This window comes from Ambystoma mexicanum, chromosome 1q (genome assembly GCF_040938575.1).
Source record: "Ambystoma mexicanum isolate Mex_15411 chromosome 1q, UKY_AmexF1_1, whole genome shotgun sequence".
In the NCBI taxonomy this organism is placed as follows: domain Eukaryota; kingdom Metazoa; phylum Chordata; class Amphibia; order Caudata; family Ambystomatidae; genus Ambystoma; species Ambystoma mexicanum.
In genome coordinates this window covers 1,243,114,713-1,243,133,878 of record NC_090922.1, presented here as the reverse complement: position 1 = coordinate 1,243,133,878, position 19,166 = coordinate 1,243,114,713, and the positions used below count along the sequence as shown (strand labels likewise).

At 46.9% G+C, this 19,166-nt stretch overlaps 1 protein-coding gene across 6 annotated transcripts in view; it reads left to right on the top strand.

Moving 5' to 3' along the window:
- The window catches only part of PATJ (PATJ crumbs cell polarity complex component), a 3,332,662-nt gene that overhangs the window by 2,068,084 nt on the left and 1,245,412 nt on the right, over positions 1-19,166 (top strand). For all 6 annotated transcript variants that reach the window (XM_069642041.1, XM_069642043.1, XM_069642045.1 and 3 more), the window contains one exon: positions 1,823-1,914. In XM_069642041.1, the coding sequence (XP_069498142.1) occupies positions 1,823-1,914 (92 nt within the window). The remainder of the gene's footprint in view (positions 1-1,822; positions 1,915-19,166) is intronic.

The window sequence follows — 19,166 nt, the reverse complement described above, 5'->3', positions numbered from 1 at the left end:
TTTGGGGATTTTAGCACTCATTGGGCCTCATTACAAGTTTTCCAGTCCGGACCCAACGGTGCCCGTAAGCTCCGTTGTTTCTGGACCGACAAACTAAGAGTCTGCTGGCAAGGGCCCATTTCGCCCACCAGGTCTGACGCTGGTGGGCGGAACGGCACCCGCCAGCAGACCTTCGAGGAAGCAGGTCCCCATTCCCATGGAGTGGAGATCAACATTTTACAGGCGCCTGACTTACCGGACCACTGGGGCTGTAATGCCCCGGTTATTCTGGCAAATCAGGCGCCTGTAAATCCCTACGGGTCCAGCGGCAGCCTTCCGGTTTTACCGGCATGGTTACCGCTGGACTCGTAATGAGGCCCATTGTGTGCAGAAGACACTTTTGTCTGGATGAAGTCCAGTTTTCTGCAGTGCATACAACCAGAACAGAATCTACAATAAGTCTTGATCTTGCTTTACCTAAGAACCCAAGGATGTGTTTTGCAAAATATGCTAAGCCTTTTGGGATTTTCACTCTCTTGCCCATTCAGAATAGTTTATTTCATACTGTAAGCCCTTTTTCCTCCTGCTTTTTGGTCAGTCAGATGTGTAACTTATTTGTTTGTAACATTATTTCATGATTAGGTCTTTCTAAATATTTTAGATATGTGAATACATTCTTCAGTATGCTACTCGGAGTGTCTTTTACACAGCAAACTTTAGTTTTGCCTCATGAGTGGGGCTAATTTGAAAACATTTTGAAGACCTTTTTTTGGTCCATGTTCAATTCACTTTATTAGATTTAAGCAGGCATTTGACATGAGCCTATGCACCTTTTCTTTAATGAACAGTTTCCTAGCTATTTGTTATAATATTACCTGAATTGCTTTAAGGACACAGAAGCAACTTTTGTATCGATGAATTTAGGTTTCCTTCATATTGTTTATTTATATATGTATTTTCTGGATTGTCAATAACTTTTGTTTCGTTTTATGAAAGAATGGTAAGATGCGCTTTGTTTTGTAGTTTTGCAGTATTTGTTCCTTGCCACTGAACAAAGCTGTTCCAGCCTTTAAGTACTCCAATATCTTGTTTCATTCTTAATGTGTTTTATTTGCTACAGTTATTTTACATGGTTTCTTCTTTGCGCATTATGTTACTTATTGTCTGTCAAGGTCCCCAGTCGCCCAGTCCACCCTAACCCTCTTCCAGGTGTCCTCATATGCAAGGTGTGCGCACTTGCTATCCCATCCTCTCAGTTGATTTGAATTCAGGAACATTTCTCAGGTTACCCATTTTTCATTCAGCACTAAATATGTGAAGGCGTTTGCGAGTAAAAACCCTGATTCAAGTAATGGGGCCTCCCTTCCTTTCATGTCTATTACATTGTGCTCCTCTGGGTGTGACTGTTATCTGTGGTAAAGTCCCTTTCTTTTGCCACAGTCTTTTAGAATTGGTTCAATTGGTGTAGTTGAATCATGCACACGCAGGCATAGCCACATTGCATCACAATTCTCTGAACAAAATATGAAATTGCATTAACAGAGGCATAAAGTGACCTGTCCAGACAGTGAGATTAACGAGATTCAAACAACAGGGTTCTGGTTGAGTGAGCCACTGCAGAAAGAGCCAGTCAGGTCAGGAGGACAGAATATGAGAAATTCGAAATGAAGGATAAAAACATTAATTCTAAGAATATGATTGTTAATATTAATAAGTTAAGGGCTCTATGGCATTATGTAATTATATTTACTTTGTCTAATGTACTGCACAGATTCATTTTCATGTACAGCTATTCAGTATTTTTTGGGAGGGACATTCTGACCAGATTCATGTTTATTTACAGATAAACAATCAAATATTGTTTGGAAGAAGTCATCAAAATGCATCAGCAATAATCAAGACTGCTCCTTCCAAGATCAAGTTGGTTTTCATCAGGTAGGAGCATAGTGCAGTTGATTACGACCGTTGTTTCTCAATGAACACTTGGAGGATAAAAGTTGCGGGAAAACATTTGGTTGTCAAAGCCAAATGCAAACTACTTACTTCAGCTGGAAACTAAAGCACCCACCTGTGTTCCATTTATTTTAAAGTTGGCTTTATTTTAGTTGTTGTTAAAATCTCTAAATTTGTATGCATGCTGCTGTTGAAAGATTTTGTTATCGGGGAGATATAGTGAAAGATTGGTTTAGTAATGATGGGAGTGCTTCATTTGTACTTGATTGCATGTTGCAATGGGACAACATGAATCATTTTTGTCTTTTATTGCAGGAAAAGCTGTTACGCAGAGAACATGTAATGTCCATTTTCTCAGAGGTGCATTCTTCACAGTGTACGTTCTGTTAGCACCTCACTGACAATTTGGCTGTGTGTCTTTGTACACTTGTATAATCGTGCCCATATGGCATCAGCCAGTAGGCTGTGTTCTGGCTCAGTGTGGATCCTTTGGTGGCGCCTCTAGTTTGGTCTGACCTGGTGGGCATTAAGATGCATTTTCCCGGTCTCCTTCCGGCTGTGCAGGGATAACTTGTATGTATTATTGGCTTAGGACATTGAGGAAGAGGATGTGGGCCTCAAGGTGACTGCCCGGTGATCCCAACAGCTTTGTCTTGGCTGAGGCTGCTTTAGTGGGGGCCTAGTGATTATCACACTTCTCCCATTAGAGCATGTCCCCCTCTCTCTGCCTGATTTGATCCAGGCTTCAGTGGTAACGGCATGCTTCCCTAGTATGATTTGAGCTGATAGTGCTGCTGAGCGAATTCAGTTTTGACTAGACTGGGTCCCCGGCACGGTTACTGTTTCCCTTCTCCAGACCAGCTTGGTGTGATGTCCATATGGTCACCTTATCGCTACCCCCTCCACTCACCAAGCCTCCCTGCATTTCCTTCGATGTGGGTGCCCCTCAGGCATCTTGTGGTGTTTGTCGTCTGGCTCATGTCCCATTGACTTGTTTTTGGATACTCTGGAAGCAATGATAAATATTGTAGCTCTGTTAAAATCTAGGAAAGTCATTAATAAACCCCAGAATGCTTGGTTCACTGAAAAATTAAAAAAGTCTTAGGGTATGTAAAAGAAAAGATGTAGATTACTACAAAGCATCACAGGATGACCAAGATAAGCTTAGATATCTTGTATCCGCAAATAAATATGAAGAAGCTCTTATTACTGCTAAGAAAGCCACCTATAATTAAAGCATTGATGAGGGAAATCTTCAAAATTCTTGAACTGGAGAAACCAAATATCATACTAGAAGAAACTATTTCTTCATATTTGTATTGGTGCGTAGGAATCCAGGATACTATGGTGGAGAAGTTGGCAAAAATTAAAGATACTATCGGAACAGAAAAAGTGCTAAAGGTGCCACCCACTCCTATTATTGAACTGAGACACAAGCATGAAGATATGTTCGATGATAGCTTAGAGACCCCATAGTTGAATTTTAGAAGCATCTCAGAAGATGAGCTCAGACGTATTCTGAATAAACTCAAACCTTCTCCATGCAAAGGAGACATTTTTCCTGCCACAGCAGTTAAGGCCTGTTCAGAACTCATCAGCTGAATTACGAGAATGATCAATGCTTCCCTGAAGGAAGGATGTGTTCCAAATCACCTGAAGCCGGCATGGATTACCCCTCTCTTACCACTAACTATAGACCAATAACAAATACCCCCCGCTCCTTAAAATATTGGATAGGGTGGCCTATGAACAAGTATTAGAACAGCTAACAAACAATACCATTCTGAACAATTGCCAATCAGGATTTCGGCCAGACTTTAGTACAGAATCTGCCCTCCTAGATTTGAAGTCCAACATGATGAGAAAGATGAACGAGGGACCCACCATGCTGCTGATGGCCGTTGATCTATCGCAAGCTTTTGATTTAGTGGACCACCCACTACTTATAAAATTATTACAAGAAGTCACTAAATTTAGTGAGCTGGCGCTAGCATAGCTTCAATCCTTTTTGAGTGAGAGACTATGAGAGTCTATAGTAATATACCGGAAGTGGAACCAGTCCCCCATTAACTATGGGTTCCCTCACGGTGCTTGTCTGTCACCTATCTTATATAATATCTTTACTATGCCTCTGTTCAAAACGCTGGAGGAGAATAACATCTGTTTCTCAAACTATGCCGATGATAACCAGTGCCTTATCACACTGACTGGGGACCATTTAGAAGATGTAAGATGGGTGAATAAGACATACAATATCATCCATGACTGGATGTGCATGAGTGGACTGGCACTTAAGCATGCCAAAACTGAATTGATGGTTTTAGGCTCAGGCCCCAGGTTGAGAAAGTTCAGTCCAGAATATAAACAATTCTGAATTGGCGACTGCTCAATTGCGACTAAAGAAACAATCCAGTTACTTTTGATCCCTTGTTGTCCATGAAAGCTCAGGTGAGTAGTCTTGTATCCTCTGCTACTTACTACATTAGACTACTACGTCGTATACTCCCCTACCTATCCCAAAAAAGTTGTGAGACTGTGGCCAGAGCTATTATTTGTTCGAAAATCAACTACTCCAGAAGCCTTTTGGTGGGGATTGGTAGGGGAGACTGGCTAGATTGCAAGTGATACAGAATAGCACAGTCAGACATCTTGGGTCTAAAAAACGTTATCACATCTCTGATGCTAGGAGAAGTCTCCACTGGCCAGGTTCGAATTCCATCTTTGAACCATCACCTTCAAGTGCTTAGCAGGACAAGATCCGGCCTATGTGGCAGATAGTTTGAAAATTAGGAAAAAAATGAGGAATCAGTGATCTAATGACCTTAAATTATTAGAGGTTCCTAGATCCAATCTGATCCTGGTACAAAATAGTGCATTCTGGGTGGCTGCACTGCAGAACTGGAATGCCTGGTCCATGGATCTCAGAAGTCACTGGAAAGCTTAAAAACCCACTAAAAACGCACCTATTTAGGTAGGATACTATATAGTTGAGATAGGCATTTGTTGATTTGTTTGTTTTTCGGTATATAACCACTCTGTTCCAGGTGCCCGTAATGCCTCTGGGCCTCATTGGTAGCACCTAAACAAATGAATTAAAGTAAAGTAATGTAGTGTTGTGTGACAAGAGGCTGTGCTGCAGATGGCAGAGTTGTGATCTCTCCTAAAGGAGTCTTGTGCTATTGCTTCATGCTATCCCTCACCACTTCCTGTGACCTGCCTGATAGTCTTTAATGCAGTGATGTGGCCGCTGCACGTCTATTACGCCAACACCTTCAATGCTCTCAACACCCCCCAACCCCCTACAAGAATTGCTGTTATTTTGGGCAGATTCGGACCTGGACAGTTGTTGCTCTGCGTTTGTAAAGCCAAGCAAAGAAGCTCCAACTCAAGATGGCCAAATGGAAAGCAGTGACCTCAATAGTTATGGGGAGAATATGTACACTTTTTAAACCAATGAAATATGTTCATACCCCGATTTCTGAGATACAAGGCCTATTGAAGATCTTAGAGGGGAACCCCTTGTGTGGACTGTTTAACTGGTAAACAATCTTCGAGGGGATTGGGTCCTCCTACGTATTCCATATCTTTGACGGTAATCACCACAGCTGTGCTGCTTCGGAAAGTTTTCAGCGTCTGCGTCCTACGTCGATGCGCCGTCCCCGAGGACCTCCTCCGACGGCCGACGTCACCCGATGTGATAAGTAGGACGCACAAAGCCTGTAGCCTCAGTTCCGTTTTTTCCGCGAACGTGTTTGCTTCGTGAATCTCGGTACTCCTCGACTCTTTGGAGTTTCTCTTGTAATCTTCTCGGTTCTTTGAACCTGTCCGGTTTTGTGAAAAAGCCTGTTTGTGACGATGTCTACCTCGTCTTCAACCCCGCGTCCGGGCTTCAAAAAATGCGGGGACTGTGGGTCTAAGATGTCGGTAACGGACTCGCGCGACGCCTGCCTCTGGTGCCTCGGGGAGGCCCACGACACGGAAGACTGTGTCGACTGCCAGTCGCTCGCGGTCAAGATCTTTCGGGAGCAAGTTGTTGTCGGTAGGTAGGGTGTCTAAGCCCCAGAAGTCGAGGTCTGCGGGGCTTTCGTTGGATGATTCGAGAGGCGACTCGCCGCGTCATCGTCGGAGGTCCCGAGGGTCTCCTTCCAGGAGTCGGTCTTGCCACTCCTCTGCCTCTTCGAGGCATTTCTGGAAGCGCCGGCATCGGTCGCCTTCTCCGTCCTCTTCCATTATCCCACCATGCAAGCGACACCGGAGGAATGGGCTTCCTTCGGGAAGAAGATGTTACCGATTCTCCAATGGCAGGGCACCGGTCCGTCCGCGCCTCCGAGTGGGGTCGGTCATGATCGGTCGAGAGACACCACTCGCACGCCTTCGGGCTTGGGTGGTCGGCACAGTTCGCGGGAGAGGTCCCGCTCGGACAAGGGTAACCGGTCTCGCCATGCTTGTTCCAGGTCCCGGTCCTCGATGCGCTCGAGACCGCGTGATCCTGTGCAGTCTTCGAGGAAGACATCGACGCCTGTGGCGCCGAGGTCGTCGATGGCCTCTCTCGAGGCTCCGCCTCCCAGGGGGTCGTCGACGCTGTCAGCGCCTAGGTCATCGAAGGACACGCTCTCAGCTCTGGCTTCGAGGCCTGTGTCAACGCCGTCGATGCTGGCGGCTCTGCGGCCGACGTCAACGCCGATTCACTCGACGCCGATTCTCTCGATGCCGGCGAGGCGGTGGTGTCGGAGGGGCCCAGTGGCACGGCGGAAGCCCCTAGAAAGGCGCTGGCTAAGGTCAGGCATAGCTTTGGTCCCCGGGTGCCTTCCTCTCACCGCCTGGAGTACATTTCAGAGGTTGATGAGGGCTCTGATGAGGGCTTGGTTCCGGATACGGTGCCAGATGAGCTTCTCTCGGGCCATAGCCAATTTGAAGACCTGAGGCAGTCACTGCATGATGCCAGTGGACTGGACACCTCTCCGTAGGTGGAGTTTTGTAGGCCTCAGCCTGGCACTCATGCCGATTCTTCGTACCGGCGCCTTATGTCTCAGGTAACCGAGTACTTGGGATGGTCGGCTCCCCCAGGGGAGTTTGTTCAGGATGATCTTACGGACATCCTCGATCTTGGTCCCCCCACTGACCCGGTACTGCCGTTTCATATGGCTCTGCAGAGAAGGGTGGCGGCGGCTTGGACTGCTCCGGAGAGTCTCCCGGCAGTGGGCAAGTCTTTGTCGCGAAAATACTGTCCAGCCAGCAGCGACCCCTGCTACTTGTCCAGGCACCAAAGCAAGGAGGTGGGAAAAGAACTCCGGAGAGTTTGGTGGTGCAGATGGCTACGGCCCCGGCAAAGCAGGCGTCGTATCCTACCATCCCTCCGGATAGGGACGGCAAACGTTTTGATGGCTGGGTGAAGAAAGTGTTTTCTTCAGGGGGTATGGTGCTTCAGGCGGCCAACTCCGTATGTGCCTTGTCTCGTTTCACACACACTCTGTGGAACTGTTGTTTTAGCGGCTGAACATATTCCCGAAGGGGACGAACGGGATGGTTTCCTTGCTATGGTCCAGGATGGCAAGGATGCCATGTGTGAGGCCGTTCAGTTGGGTTTGGACATGGCAGATTGTGTCAGATGGTCCATGGCGGCGAGCACCGTAATACACTGGTTTGTGTGGTTGCAGAAGTCGGGGTTCGCTCCTGATGTGCAGTCCCGGCTCCTCAACATGCCCTTTGACGGTGAACATCTTTTTGGCAGCAAGGCTGACGAGAGCCTTGAGAGGTTGCAGACCTCCAAAGCTGCAGCAAAATCGTTGGGCTCTGCAGTTCGACAACCTCCGCCTTTTCGTCCTAGGGGACAACAATGGAGGGGAGGTTCCTTTCGTTATTACTCATCCTTCAGTAAAGCGAGAGGAGCTGTCAGTCAAAGAGGCCACCATAGGAGTACCAGAGGTAGAAAACGGGGTACTCGAGGTGTCAAAGCCGCTCGGGCAGTTGCCTCTTTGCCCTCCGGCAACGCCACAGCCGCTACCACTCAGTCATGAGGCCATGTCCCATGGTTCGCAGGTTGGGGGAAGGCTGGCGCAGCATCTTGTAGAGTGGCGTGCCATTACTTCAGATGTGTGGGTTCTGGAGATCATAACCCACGGCTACTGTCTTCCCTTTCGGCAGAGGCCTCACGACAATCCACCTGGCAACCTCTCTTTGAAGAGCCCGGATCTGCTCCTTGTGCAGGAAATTCAAGCCCTGCTGGAGAAAGGCACCATAGAACTGGTGCCTGTAGCAGAGAGGAACAAGGGATGGTATTCCCCTTATTTTTTCATTTCGAAGAAAGACGGGGGATTGAGACCCATCATGGACTTGCGCGGTTTGAACAAACTCCTCCGGAAGGACAAGTTCAAGATGGTTACACTCTCTCAAGTCCTCCAGGCCCTTCAACTTCAGGACTGGTTGGTGTCTCTCGACCTCAAGGACGCTTACTTCCATGTGCCGATCCATCCCAAGCACAAGAAGTACCTGAGGTTCGCGGTTGGCGACTCACACTTTCAGTTTTGGGTCCTGCCGTTCGGATTGACCTCCGCCCCGAGGGTTTTCACCAAGCTCATGGTGGTGGTGGCGGCAGCGCATCTCAGGAAAGGGGGGATTCGCGTCTACCCCTACCTGGACGATTGGTTGATCAGGGGGAGCTCTCCCGAGCAAATCCTGGATCATCTGTCCGTCACCTGCCAATGCCTTCACAAGCTGGGCTTCTCCCTCAATTTACAGAAGTCCCATTTGACGCCAACACAGAGGCTCCAGTACATCGGAGCAGTGCCCGACACATCCCTGGGGCTGTGCTTTCCTCCCCAGGTGAGGGCTCTTCACATTCAGCAGATGGTGTACAAGTTTCAACTTGCCCAGACGCTCCCGGCGTTCGAGTTCTTGAGGTTGCTAGGCCTCATGGCATCCTGCGTTCTTCTGGTGCCAGAGGCTCGTCTGCGGATGAGATCTTTGCAGTGGGCACTCAAGATGCAGTGGTCGCAATCTTCCGGCAGTATGTCCGACCCTGTTCAGGTGCCGCCCTCGGTCGCCCAGCACCTTCTCTGGTGGGCCGTTGAAGGCAATCTGATGAAGGGGGCTCCGTTTTGGCTTCCCTGGCCGGAGGTGACGATCGTGACGGACGCATCCCTCACAGGATGGGGAGCTCATGCCAACAAGTTGACAGTCAGTGGTCGTTGGTCTCCGTCGGAGTCCAGACTCCATAACAATCTGTTGGAGCTGAGGGCCGTCAGGCTAACACCTGAAGGCTTTTCTGCCGACTGCGAGGAAAGAGTGTCCTGATGCTGACGGACAACATGGTGGCCATGCACTACCTCAAAAAAAAAGGGGGGGGGCAGGGTCACTTCCTCTGTGCAGGGAGGCGATGCAGCTCGAATTCTGGGCCATCCAGCAGGAAGTTTCGATCTCGGCTGTTTATCTGGCCAGAGGAGACAACGAGACGGCAGACGCTCTGAGCAGGCAGACCACGATCTCTCACGAGTGGGAGCTGGCTCAGGAGATTCTCCTGGAGATCTTCGTCCTTTGGGGGACCCCTCAAGTGGATCTCTTCGCCTACAGTGTCAACCGGAATTATGAAAGGTTCTGCTCGTGGGAATTTCCTCCAAAAGTAGCCTTAGGAGACGTGTTTGTGGTGGAGTGGTCATTCCCACTGCTGTACGCGTTTCCCCAGTCCCCGTCATCCTGCAAGTACTGCAGAGGTTACAGAGGTTCTGTTCCCGGATGATCCTCATTGCTCCGGCGTGGGCCCGGAGGACGTGGTTACGGGAGCTTCTCGACTTGTCCATCTGCCCTCCACGTCGTCTTCCCTACCGAGACAATCTGCTCTCACAGGAGGGGGGGTCAGGTTCTCCATCCAGAGGTCAGATCCCTCAACCTTCACGCTTGGCTTTTGAAAGGTTGAGGTATAAGGATTGGGACCTCCCTGAAGACGTGTTGGAGGTGTTGCTCTCGGCCAGACGGCAGGCAACAAAGTCTTTGTACCGTTGCCGTTGGCGTAAATTCTGCGACTGGTGCAGAGTTAAGAATGTGGATCCTTTTGAATGTGACATTCCCATGGTTCTGTCTTTCTTGCTTTCTTTGGCCCACAGGGGCTTGCAAGTGGGTACCATTAAAGGTTGCCTGGCGGCACTGTCCATATATAAGCGCTTGTCTGAAGAATGTTCCTATTTTAAGATTCCTTTAATTTCTCAGTTTTTGAAAGGGCTCACTAATGTGTTCCCTCCGTCACCTTTTCTGGTGCCCAGTTGGGATTTGAACCTTGTTCTTAAGTTTCTTATGGGTGCTCCGTTTGAGGCTTTGCATTCTTGCCCTTTGAGACTGTTAACTCTTAAAACTGTGTTGTTGGTTGCAGTTACTTCCGCTCGAAGAGTGAGTGAGTTACAGACACTTTCAGTTAAGCCACCCTTCACTGTGTTTCATAAGGACAGGGTTGTCCTTCGAGTTCGTCCTTCCTTTCTTCCGAAGGTGGTTTCGGAATTTCATTTGGGCCAGAAGGTTGTTCTTCCGGCATTCTATCTTCCTCCGCATCCTGGTAAGGAAGAGGAGAGGCTCCATAGGCTTGATCCTAGGAGAGCATTGAGCTTTTATATTTCACACATGTCCCGGGTCAGATTGGACGATCAACTCTTCATTGGTTACGCTGGAAAGCGTTTGGGACAAGCTGTGACGAAACAGACTTTGTCTCGTGGGATTATTTTGGCTATCTCCGAGTGTTACCGCTTGGCGGGTAAGGACCCACCGGCTGGCTTGCGGGTCCATTCTACCAGGGGTATGGCGGCATCTACTGCCCTACAGAGGGGTGTTCCTATTCGTAAGATCTGTGATGCAGCCACCTGGGCTTCTGTACATACTTTTGTACGTCACTACTCCCTCGATTCAATCCGAGGACAGGATCTGGCCTTTGGCAAAGCCCTCCTTTATTCCGCAATTTGATTGGGCATGCTAAATTTGTGCTCTAAATTCTTTTCCCACCTCCTTGCTTTGGTACTGCTTTGGGAGTCTGTCAAAGATATGGAATACGTCGGAGGACCCAATCCCCTCGAAGAACAAGTTACCTGGTAACGTTCTGGTCCGACGACGTATTCCATAACGCTCCCTCCCTACCTTCCCTGCTGCAGAATTTCTTATGCGATTGCAGCTTACGTTTCTGCAAGGCCTTCTGTGTCTGACTGGCAGAAGACTGGTGTCACACATTCTGGGGGAAAAACTACAACTGAGGCTACGGGTGTCGTACGTCTTACTTATCACATCGGGTGACGTCGGCTGTCGGAGGAGGTCCTCTGGGACGGCGCATCGACGTAGGACGCAGACGCCGAAAATGTTCCGAAGCAGCACAGCTGTGGGGATTACTGTCAAAGATATGGAATACGTCGTCGGACCATCCCATCGAAAGAACGTTGCCAGGTAAGAGAGTAACTTGTTCATCTAAGCGGCAGTAGCAATTAGGGGCAGGGGGGCAAAACTGAATTGTGCAGTGAGCCACCGCCCCCCAGAATCAATGGTTTACACGGTGGACTCTAGTAATGACTAGCCAGGTGAGGATTGGTAAGGGCCCTTGTCGTGGAAAGGGCAAGTTCACATTGGACACCCTCGAGGCCTTTCGGGTCAGTAATCATGCCGAGGATGTCACCTCCAGGAGGGACTACGTGATCCTGGTGACTGAGAGAGGAGTGTGCCCTGGCAGAGGTATGATTTAGTGCCATCTAGCTCCAAGGAAGAAGCGCCACAGCTGAAGGATACACAAATCCGGGCCGTGGCTGTGAGCAAAGAAAGATGCAGCAAATGACTCAAGGGGCATCAGAGCATCCTTGTGCCAGCTACCAACATGGACAATCTCTTGAGTGATAATGGGAGGGTAGGGAAGGTGGATGTTCCCCCGCTCATTGAGCCTTGCCGGGTCAAGGATGTTATCCCAGCATCTGTTGTGACTGTTGCACCAGATATCCCACTAAGAAACCGTTTTGGCACCATAACTGATTTGGACGGTTGTGAGCTTATTCCGAAGACTAAGGACCAGGGCCTGATTGCTCACGATCGGTCCTACCACAGGGGCTGGTCTCGGCTGACGGCCCAATCCCCTGCAAAAACGATGCCCAACATCAGAACCCACTAGGTAGCAGTTGTGATGGCGGTAAGCCAAACCTGAGTGACATTTTGTGGAGATAGTTATGTTGCTAGGCAGGCTTCAAAAGATTGTTCAGCAATTGGTGGATGAGGTTACCAAGCTGTTGCAGCTCGATCATCATCACAAGAGCAGTGCCCCATGCAGCTTGCCCATGTGTGCACAACGCACTGAGCCTTCCGCCATGGTATCAAAAAAGATTCCTGTTCTGCTGGCCCACAAAGCTCATGTAGCCGAGACCGAGGACAAGGGAAAGGACAGAGGGGTCTTTCTGCCAGAACCATCTAAAATGCAAATGCCTTGTGGTGACCGACTAAACTGGACCTCAAGAAACCAACAGACTTGTAGGGCAGGGGATGGCAACAGATATTGCCTCATTAACCAGCAGCCTGTTCAAATTCAAAGCACCAATTTGCCCCAGGGTGACTCTGGGTCTTCATCAGAACCTATAGGAATGTTTTCTTGCATGAATCGCTGACAAGGTCCTGGGGTCCTGCGAAACACAATGGTTATGGTGAGTATGCTGGGCACGATCCTTGTACCCCTAGGCCTGTCTCCTTCTGCAACAGGGGTGGCAATCATGAAGGGCAGATGCCTAGGTTCGGGCCTGGTTCTCCGAACAGTTTTTATATAATTAATGTATACAAAGTCCCCCCTGGAAACTTTGAAAATAAGGAAGCCCTAATTAACAAGACTATTCATTGGCTTCGCCATGTTAAGGTATGCAGATAGATATTCAAGAAGACATCCTGGGTTGTGAGAGTCGGAATGCCTACGGGTAATGATGACGCTATTTGCCTCTCTGACCACGCGTTGCTTGGTGAATGGGTTGCTGTCTATGGAATCCAGCACTTACACTCTGGCAGGCGCAAGGATCTCCTTACATATTCATCTTGTGATGCCAGGCCCACCTCAGGTTTGGAATGGCACCAGCAGAGAGGCAGTGTTGAGCTTGGCTAAAATTGGTCAAGAGGATCTTGATGGAATGGACTGACCACTACTGGTTCAACTAGTGGATATATTGCCCCTAGCTCCCACTCTATTGTCTACTCCACTGCCCTTAATGGACAATGTAACCACCCAAAAATGCAAGTTGCTATCCTGGAATTTGGCTGACCTTTTAAGACATATAGCCGTCCAAGACTGGATATATTTTATTAATTGATTTGGTATGTCCCCAGGAAACATGGGTGATGGAAGCAGTGGACTTACAAGGTTTTAGCTCCTTTATGATGCTAGCTAGTAGAGGCCCCTGTGGAAGATCAAAGGGTGGGTTGTTGACCCTGGTGAGCCCATGCATCGGTCTAGAGTTTACCGATAGACCAACTGGCGCCGAAGATTTGCAATGTCTGGAATCAGTTGCTAAGAATGGAAGGCCTATTGTACTGTTTAACATCTATAATAGACCATAGGATAAGAAGATAGAAGCTTCTGATGCACAACAAGTTTTGAAATGGTTGGTAGATGCTCTTCCTGAGATTCTGTCTAAACAATGAGATCTATCCATTCTATCTTGTAACTGGCAGGGTTTTTGCGCACCTCCTTTCATCGGAGGGCTCCACGAAATTGCTTGACAAATGCAGCTGCTTCTGCCTACAAGAGACATGGGCCTTAGACCCACTAATATTAGATGGTTATAAGCTGTATCATTCGGCTGCCAAAAGAGGTGAAAAAGGCAGGCCTTATGGTGGCTTGATCATAGGGGTGACAAACACTCTGGGCTCGAGGCAGATAGCCTACAACCTTGAAAGTAATTTGATTGCAGTTGAAGTGATCCTCGATGGTAAGGACTCTATGGGCTCATTTTTATTGGTGTGCCTATATAATCCACCTGGGACGATACTAAGTGAACAATTGCAAGACATGCTCCAGGATCTATTGGCGAAGTGGCTGACTATAACAACTGACGCAGGGATATTGGTTGTTGGAGACTTCAACTGCCATATGACAGGGCGGGAGTGTAAAATGCTGAACCCTAAATTGAAAGATATGGGAACTATGGTCCACAATAAAAAAAACCCTGAGGGTGGAGCATGGGAATACCTGTTTGAGTCCTGGGATATGACAATGCTCAACAGCAACATACATGGTCTAATGGAAGCTCTCACAGTACGCTGGACTATGTATTTGTATGTCCTAGGCTCCAATAACAGGTAGAAGACATGATGGTTATTCCCAATGAATGGAGCCACCATGCGGTTTTGAAAAGTGTGATGGTTATGCCCAGAGAACAGCTATTATCTAGCAATTTGGGTAGGGTGAAAACCAATACAGCGGGTACCAGGATTTCCTGGTCGGATAAAAATATATCACTCGCAGTAGAAGCTCTGGGGGAGGTAGAATATAATAAGTTGTCTAATTTTAATGTAATGTATATTGATTCAATAGAGGATTGGATCTATACTTTCGTAGGTAAACATGCAGCGGCTCCTATGAGGGTGATGTTGGGCCCTGAGGGGAAAAAAACGCCATTTGATAAAATGATCAGAGACATGAAACGCAATCTCAGAGCAGAGCTACGAAAGGCCAAAAATACCATGGCACATGGAGAAGTATATTTTTTAAAAATCAGGGAGATTAAAAATAGGTACAGGGCGGCCATTAAGGCAAAAAAAGGGCGGACAAGGTACTCTCCTGCAAAGATTGGTCAAGATTATATGCAAAGGCAAGACCCGTAATATCTGGTCCCTCTTGGGTGAGGCATGAGGTATCCAGAGGGGGGCATTAGTGAACCCCATTGAAGCTAGAGTGTGGGTACAATTTCTGGAAAATAGAAACACAGAGGATGAGGAATTAATAATATTGGGCAGTCCTCCAGTAGAGGCACCGATTTTCATATCATATGAACTCTTTTTGAAGAAAATTAAAGCGATAAAAGCCTCACGAGCACCGGGCCCTAACGGATTGACCAATGTTGTTATGAAATCGTACCTTGAGTTCTGGACAAGCCTATTAAGCATATTATTTGAGAAAGTTTTAAAATCCGGTAAAATACCCCTCTCATGGCAAACGGCAATATTAAGCCCCGTGTTTAAAAAGGGAAACAGACTCGACCCAAGTAACTATAGGTTGCTTTCAATGTTAGATGCCACAGGTAAGATATTTGCCTCATTTTTGTTGAATGAGCTTCAATCGTGGGCTGAGGGTTCTGGGCTACTGTATACATTCCAAAGTGGGTTCAGACAGGGATATTCTACCTCCCATAATATTATGGTAATGGACATATTACGAACTAGAGTGCTAAGAGGAGGGGCAGCCCCATTATATGCCCTCTATATAGACTTCACAGCGGCTTTTCATTCTATACCTAGAAGCCGTCTGTGTAGAAAATTGTGACTAATGGGGTGTCCGGAAGGTTTAATATACTACCTAAGACTCTTACACCAAAATAACTCAGTCAAACTGAAGCTGGATCAGGAAGGTCATACAACAGATAACGTTCCCTAAAATAGGGGTGTAAAACAAGGTTGCGTCACAGCACCTCTAATCTACAACTTGTATGTTTACGATATTCCCGAAGCAATAACTGCTGCTAGCAACTGCCCCCCTAAAATTGGTAAAGCCCTCTGTCCAGTATTAGCGTATGCAGACGATATGGTGATTTTTGACTATACCATCAGTGGGATGCGTAGATCGGCGGCTGCTCTGTGGGAGTATGCAGAGGTGAATGGCCTTGGTATTAACTTAGGAAAAACAAAGGTCATGAGATACACAAAAAAGAAGGTATCCCGTGTGCAACTTACAGTAGGTTTAGTGAATATTTCTTATGTTCCCCAGTATCGATATTTGGGCATTGACTTTGAAGTATTTGTTGACTATGTGGCCTGTAAACAATAGCGTAGTATTAGAGCGGCACAACTGACTGCCCTGTTCTATAGGTTTACGGTTAAACAGGGTGGATTTACACTGTGGGGTACTCGCCAACTATATGTACAAGCATTTTCCCCGGCCATAATTTACGGATTGGAAGCCCTCCTTGAGTCTGATTTAAAGTGGTTACAGGTGATAGAAGGTACATTTTGGCATTGTATCCTTGGCCTGCCTCCCAGTGTCCCTATGGCCATTATTAGATTAGAACTTGGCTTGACTTCTCTAAAGGCATTAGTACTGAAGAAGCAGGCCTCGCTATATCTAAAAATGACCCGGGACGCCAATAATGGATTGTTAACAGCGGTATTTCAGGAAATGGATAAGGAGCACTCGGTTTGCTCAACCATTGATCAGATGACTAATCTGTTTCATGAAATAGGTTGGCAATCTAGGGACGGTTGCTATTCAGAAGAAGTAAATAGAGCTTTGAGCAAACGTATAGATCTCTGGGATTGGTTAGAGAATTTTGAACATTTTAGGAGCTTGAGAAGTTATCAATTTGTGTAATATAGACTGTATGAATTCAAGAAACCCCAGAGAAATCTGAACATCTGCCCTTCAGCCAGACTCAGACGGTTTATTCTATTGCTCAGATTGGAGCAACTCCCTACTATGATGATTACGGGGAGAAAAGATAAGATTGCTGCTAAGTTGCGAATATGCCGCCTATGTAAAACTCAAGATCAGTTGGAGACCGCAAAGCACCTTTTGACTGAATGCCCTGAAATGGCCAGTACGTTTACTCCCCTCCTTGGCAGCTTTGTTCATGAAAGTATGTATATCAAGGACTATCTTTTCTGGCACCATTGTATGAATTCCAACAGTATGCGCCTGTTGACAGCACTATATACCATCTGGCTGAGAGTTGAAGTTAGATTGGGTATAACTCTCTAGGCTATTACCTCAATTTTTTTGTATAGACAATCAGCAGCTGAAAGTATGTAGTATATGTGGATAGATTATAAATGTTTGCTTTTTATTCTTTTAGGTTATGAACTTTTCTGTATCTAGACTTGTTTCATGGATTGTTACTTTGTTATTTTAAAGGTTTGTGTAAAGTTTAATTTCTTTTAAACTATAACACAATAAATATTAAAATAAAGAAATAATAGACCATATGATAGAGCACCTCTGGATAGCCTCAGGAAAATGCCTGAGATCATTTATGATTATGAATCGAAGGGCATAGTGAATCCGCTAATTTTGACAATGGGTGATATTAACCTCCAGATAGAGCCCATAGAAGAACTGATGGGCATCTAGAATGGCCAGGACTCAGTATGGAGCACATAACCCCTTAATGGGAGTTTGACAATTGAATATATATCTTCATAAGTGCGAGTGATTGGGGATATGTTGTAAGTATTGAAGTGTTGGGGTGCACAGAGAGTGATCATCGCCCGGTGCATTTATTATTACTGGAGCAGGTGCCCAGGATGTTGGTAGTGGACAACAGAGCAGTACAACCATGGTTATCATTGCAGGTTATGCTAAACACAATATTAAGTGGCTGCCCACAGACTTCTCTGTCCATAGGCAATCCTTTTATGCTGCTGTAGAACCTCTTATCTCCACAGTTGTATAGAGGGTGAAGCAGAGGCTACAGTTATGAATAGCTATCATGAACTGGTGTTGATAGCGCTCCCTTTTTTCACCAAACAAGCAAAGAGGGGACGGCAGGTAGCCCTCACATCCAAGAGCTAGTTTGAAGGGGAATGCAGAGCAGCCAAGGATAATTTGCTAGTGTATCTGAAAAATGCAAATCTGATCGATAAGCAGCAAAATAGGATTATTAAAGATCCTATAAATCGATTATTCAGGACAAGAAGTCTGTGTTTGCAGAGAACATGTGGGGCGATTTGCAGGTTGCCAGCAAGCTGGATGATTCAGTCAACTTCTGGAAATTGGTATCGGGGAAGGATCTGAATGACCCAGATCCAATAACATGTCAGATCTCCCTGGTTCTTGGCACCAGCACTTTAGTAATATGTATAAGAGTGAGCAGGCTGAATCTGTGGTGGTCCAGAAGATTGTCTCCCCACTTGTTTGGTGGGAGAGACGATGCAACGATGGTGGTCAAGTAGATGGAGGAGTCTATAGAGGCTCTTGGAGCTGGGAAGGCCCCGGGGCCTGGTAAAATACCAATTGACCTTTTCAAGGAGGAGATAGCTGTTTAGGCACCAACCATGTGTCGTGTATGTAACTCTGCAGCATCTATGGGTTCGGTTCTGCCATCTTGGTGCGACGCAGAAATAGTCCCCATTTTCCAAAATGGTAATAGAGACACCCCAGGGAACTATAGACCAATATCACTATTGGATGCTGCGTGGAAAATATACGCCAACGTTTTACTAAGCTGCCTTCAGGTATGGGCAGATTACATTGGAGCCAATAACCATCTACAGGCTGGTTTCCGTCAGGGTGTTGGCACAATTGACCAGGGATTTAGGCTGGGTTTGGTGTTGGCTAAACATAATTAACTCAGCCGGGTCCTGGTGTATGCAATTTATATTGATCTCTGCACGTCCTTTGATAGTGTTTCAAAAGGCCTCCTATGGGAGGTGTTTAAGAAGAAGTGTATTCCTGGGTCTCTTCTGGCTAACATTCAATCCCTCAACAATAGAAACAAGACAGCGATAAGATGGGGACTGGGTGGGGAGTTAAAAGAATCTCTGGCAGTCAAGAGGGGGGGTATTTCACGGTTGTATGCTGGCCCGCCTACTTTTCTGCATTTACATCAATTAATTAATTGAAGGTTTAATATCACCCTTCCTCGATCCTCATAAGTTAGGCACTGACAAGTATCCTCCCTTCTTTTTTGCTGATGATGCAGGGATCTTGTCTACATCTCCTATGGGTCTATGGGTACATCTAGATATTTTTGTTAGGAAGTGCCAAGAGTTACATCTGGTGATTAACACAGACAAGACCAAGCATATGTTGTTTAGGCATAAGTCGGCCAAGAGGATGACTATGAGGGTCGAAATCGAAGGTATCATCCTAGAACAGATGTCAACTTATGATTATCTGGGCATTAAATTCTCAGAGGACCTCCCCTGGTCTAAGCAACTATTAAAATCAAGAGTGGTCATTGGCAAGTACAGTGGGGGGGGGGATAAGACCCCTTATTAACACCCATGGCAGAAGGGCAGTTTCTCTGGCTCTACAAGGCACAGACTTCTGCTGCCACCTTGTATGGGGCAGAACTATGCGGACAGCAGAAGGCCACTTC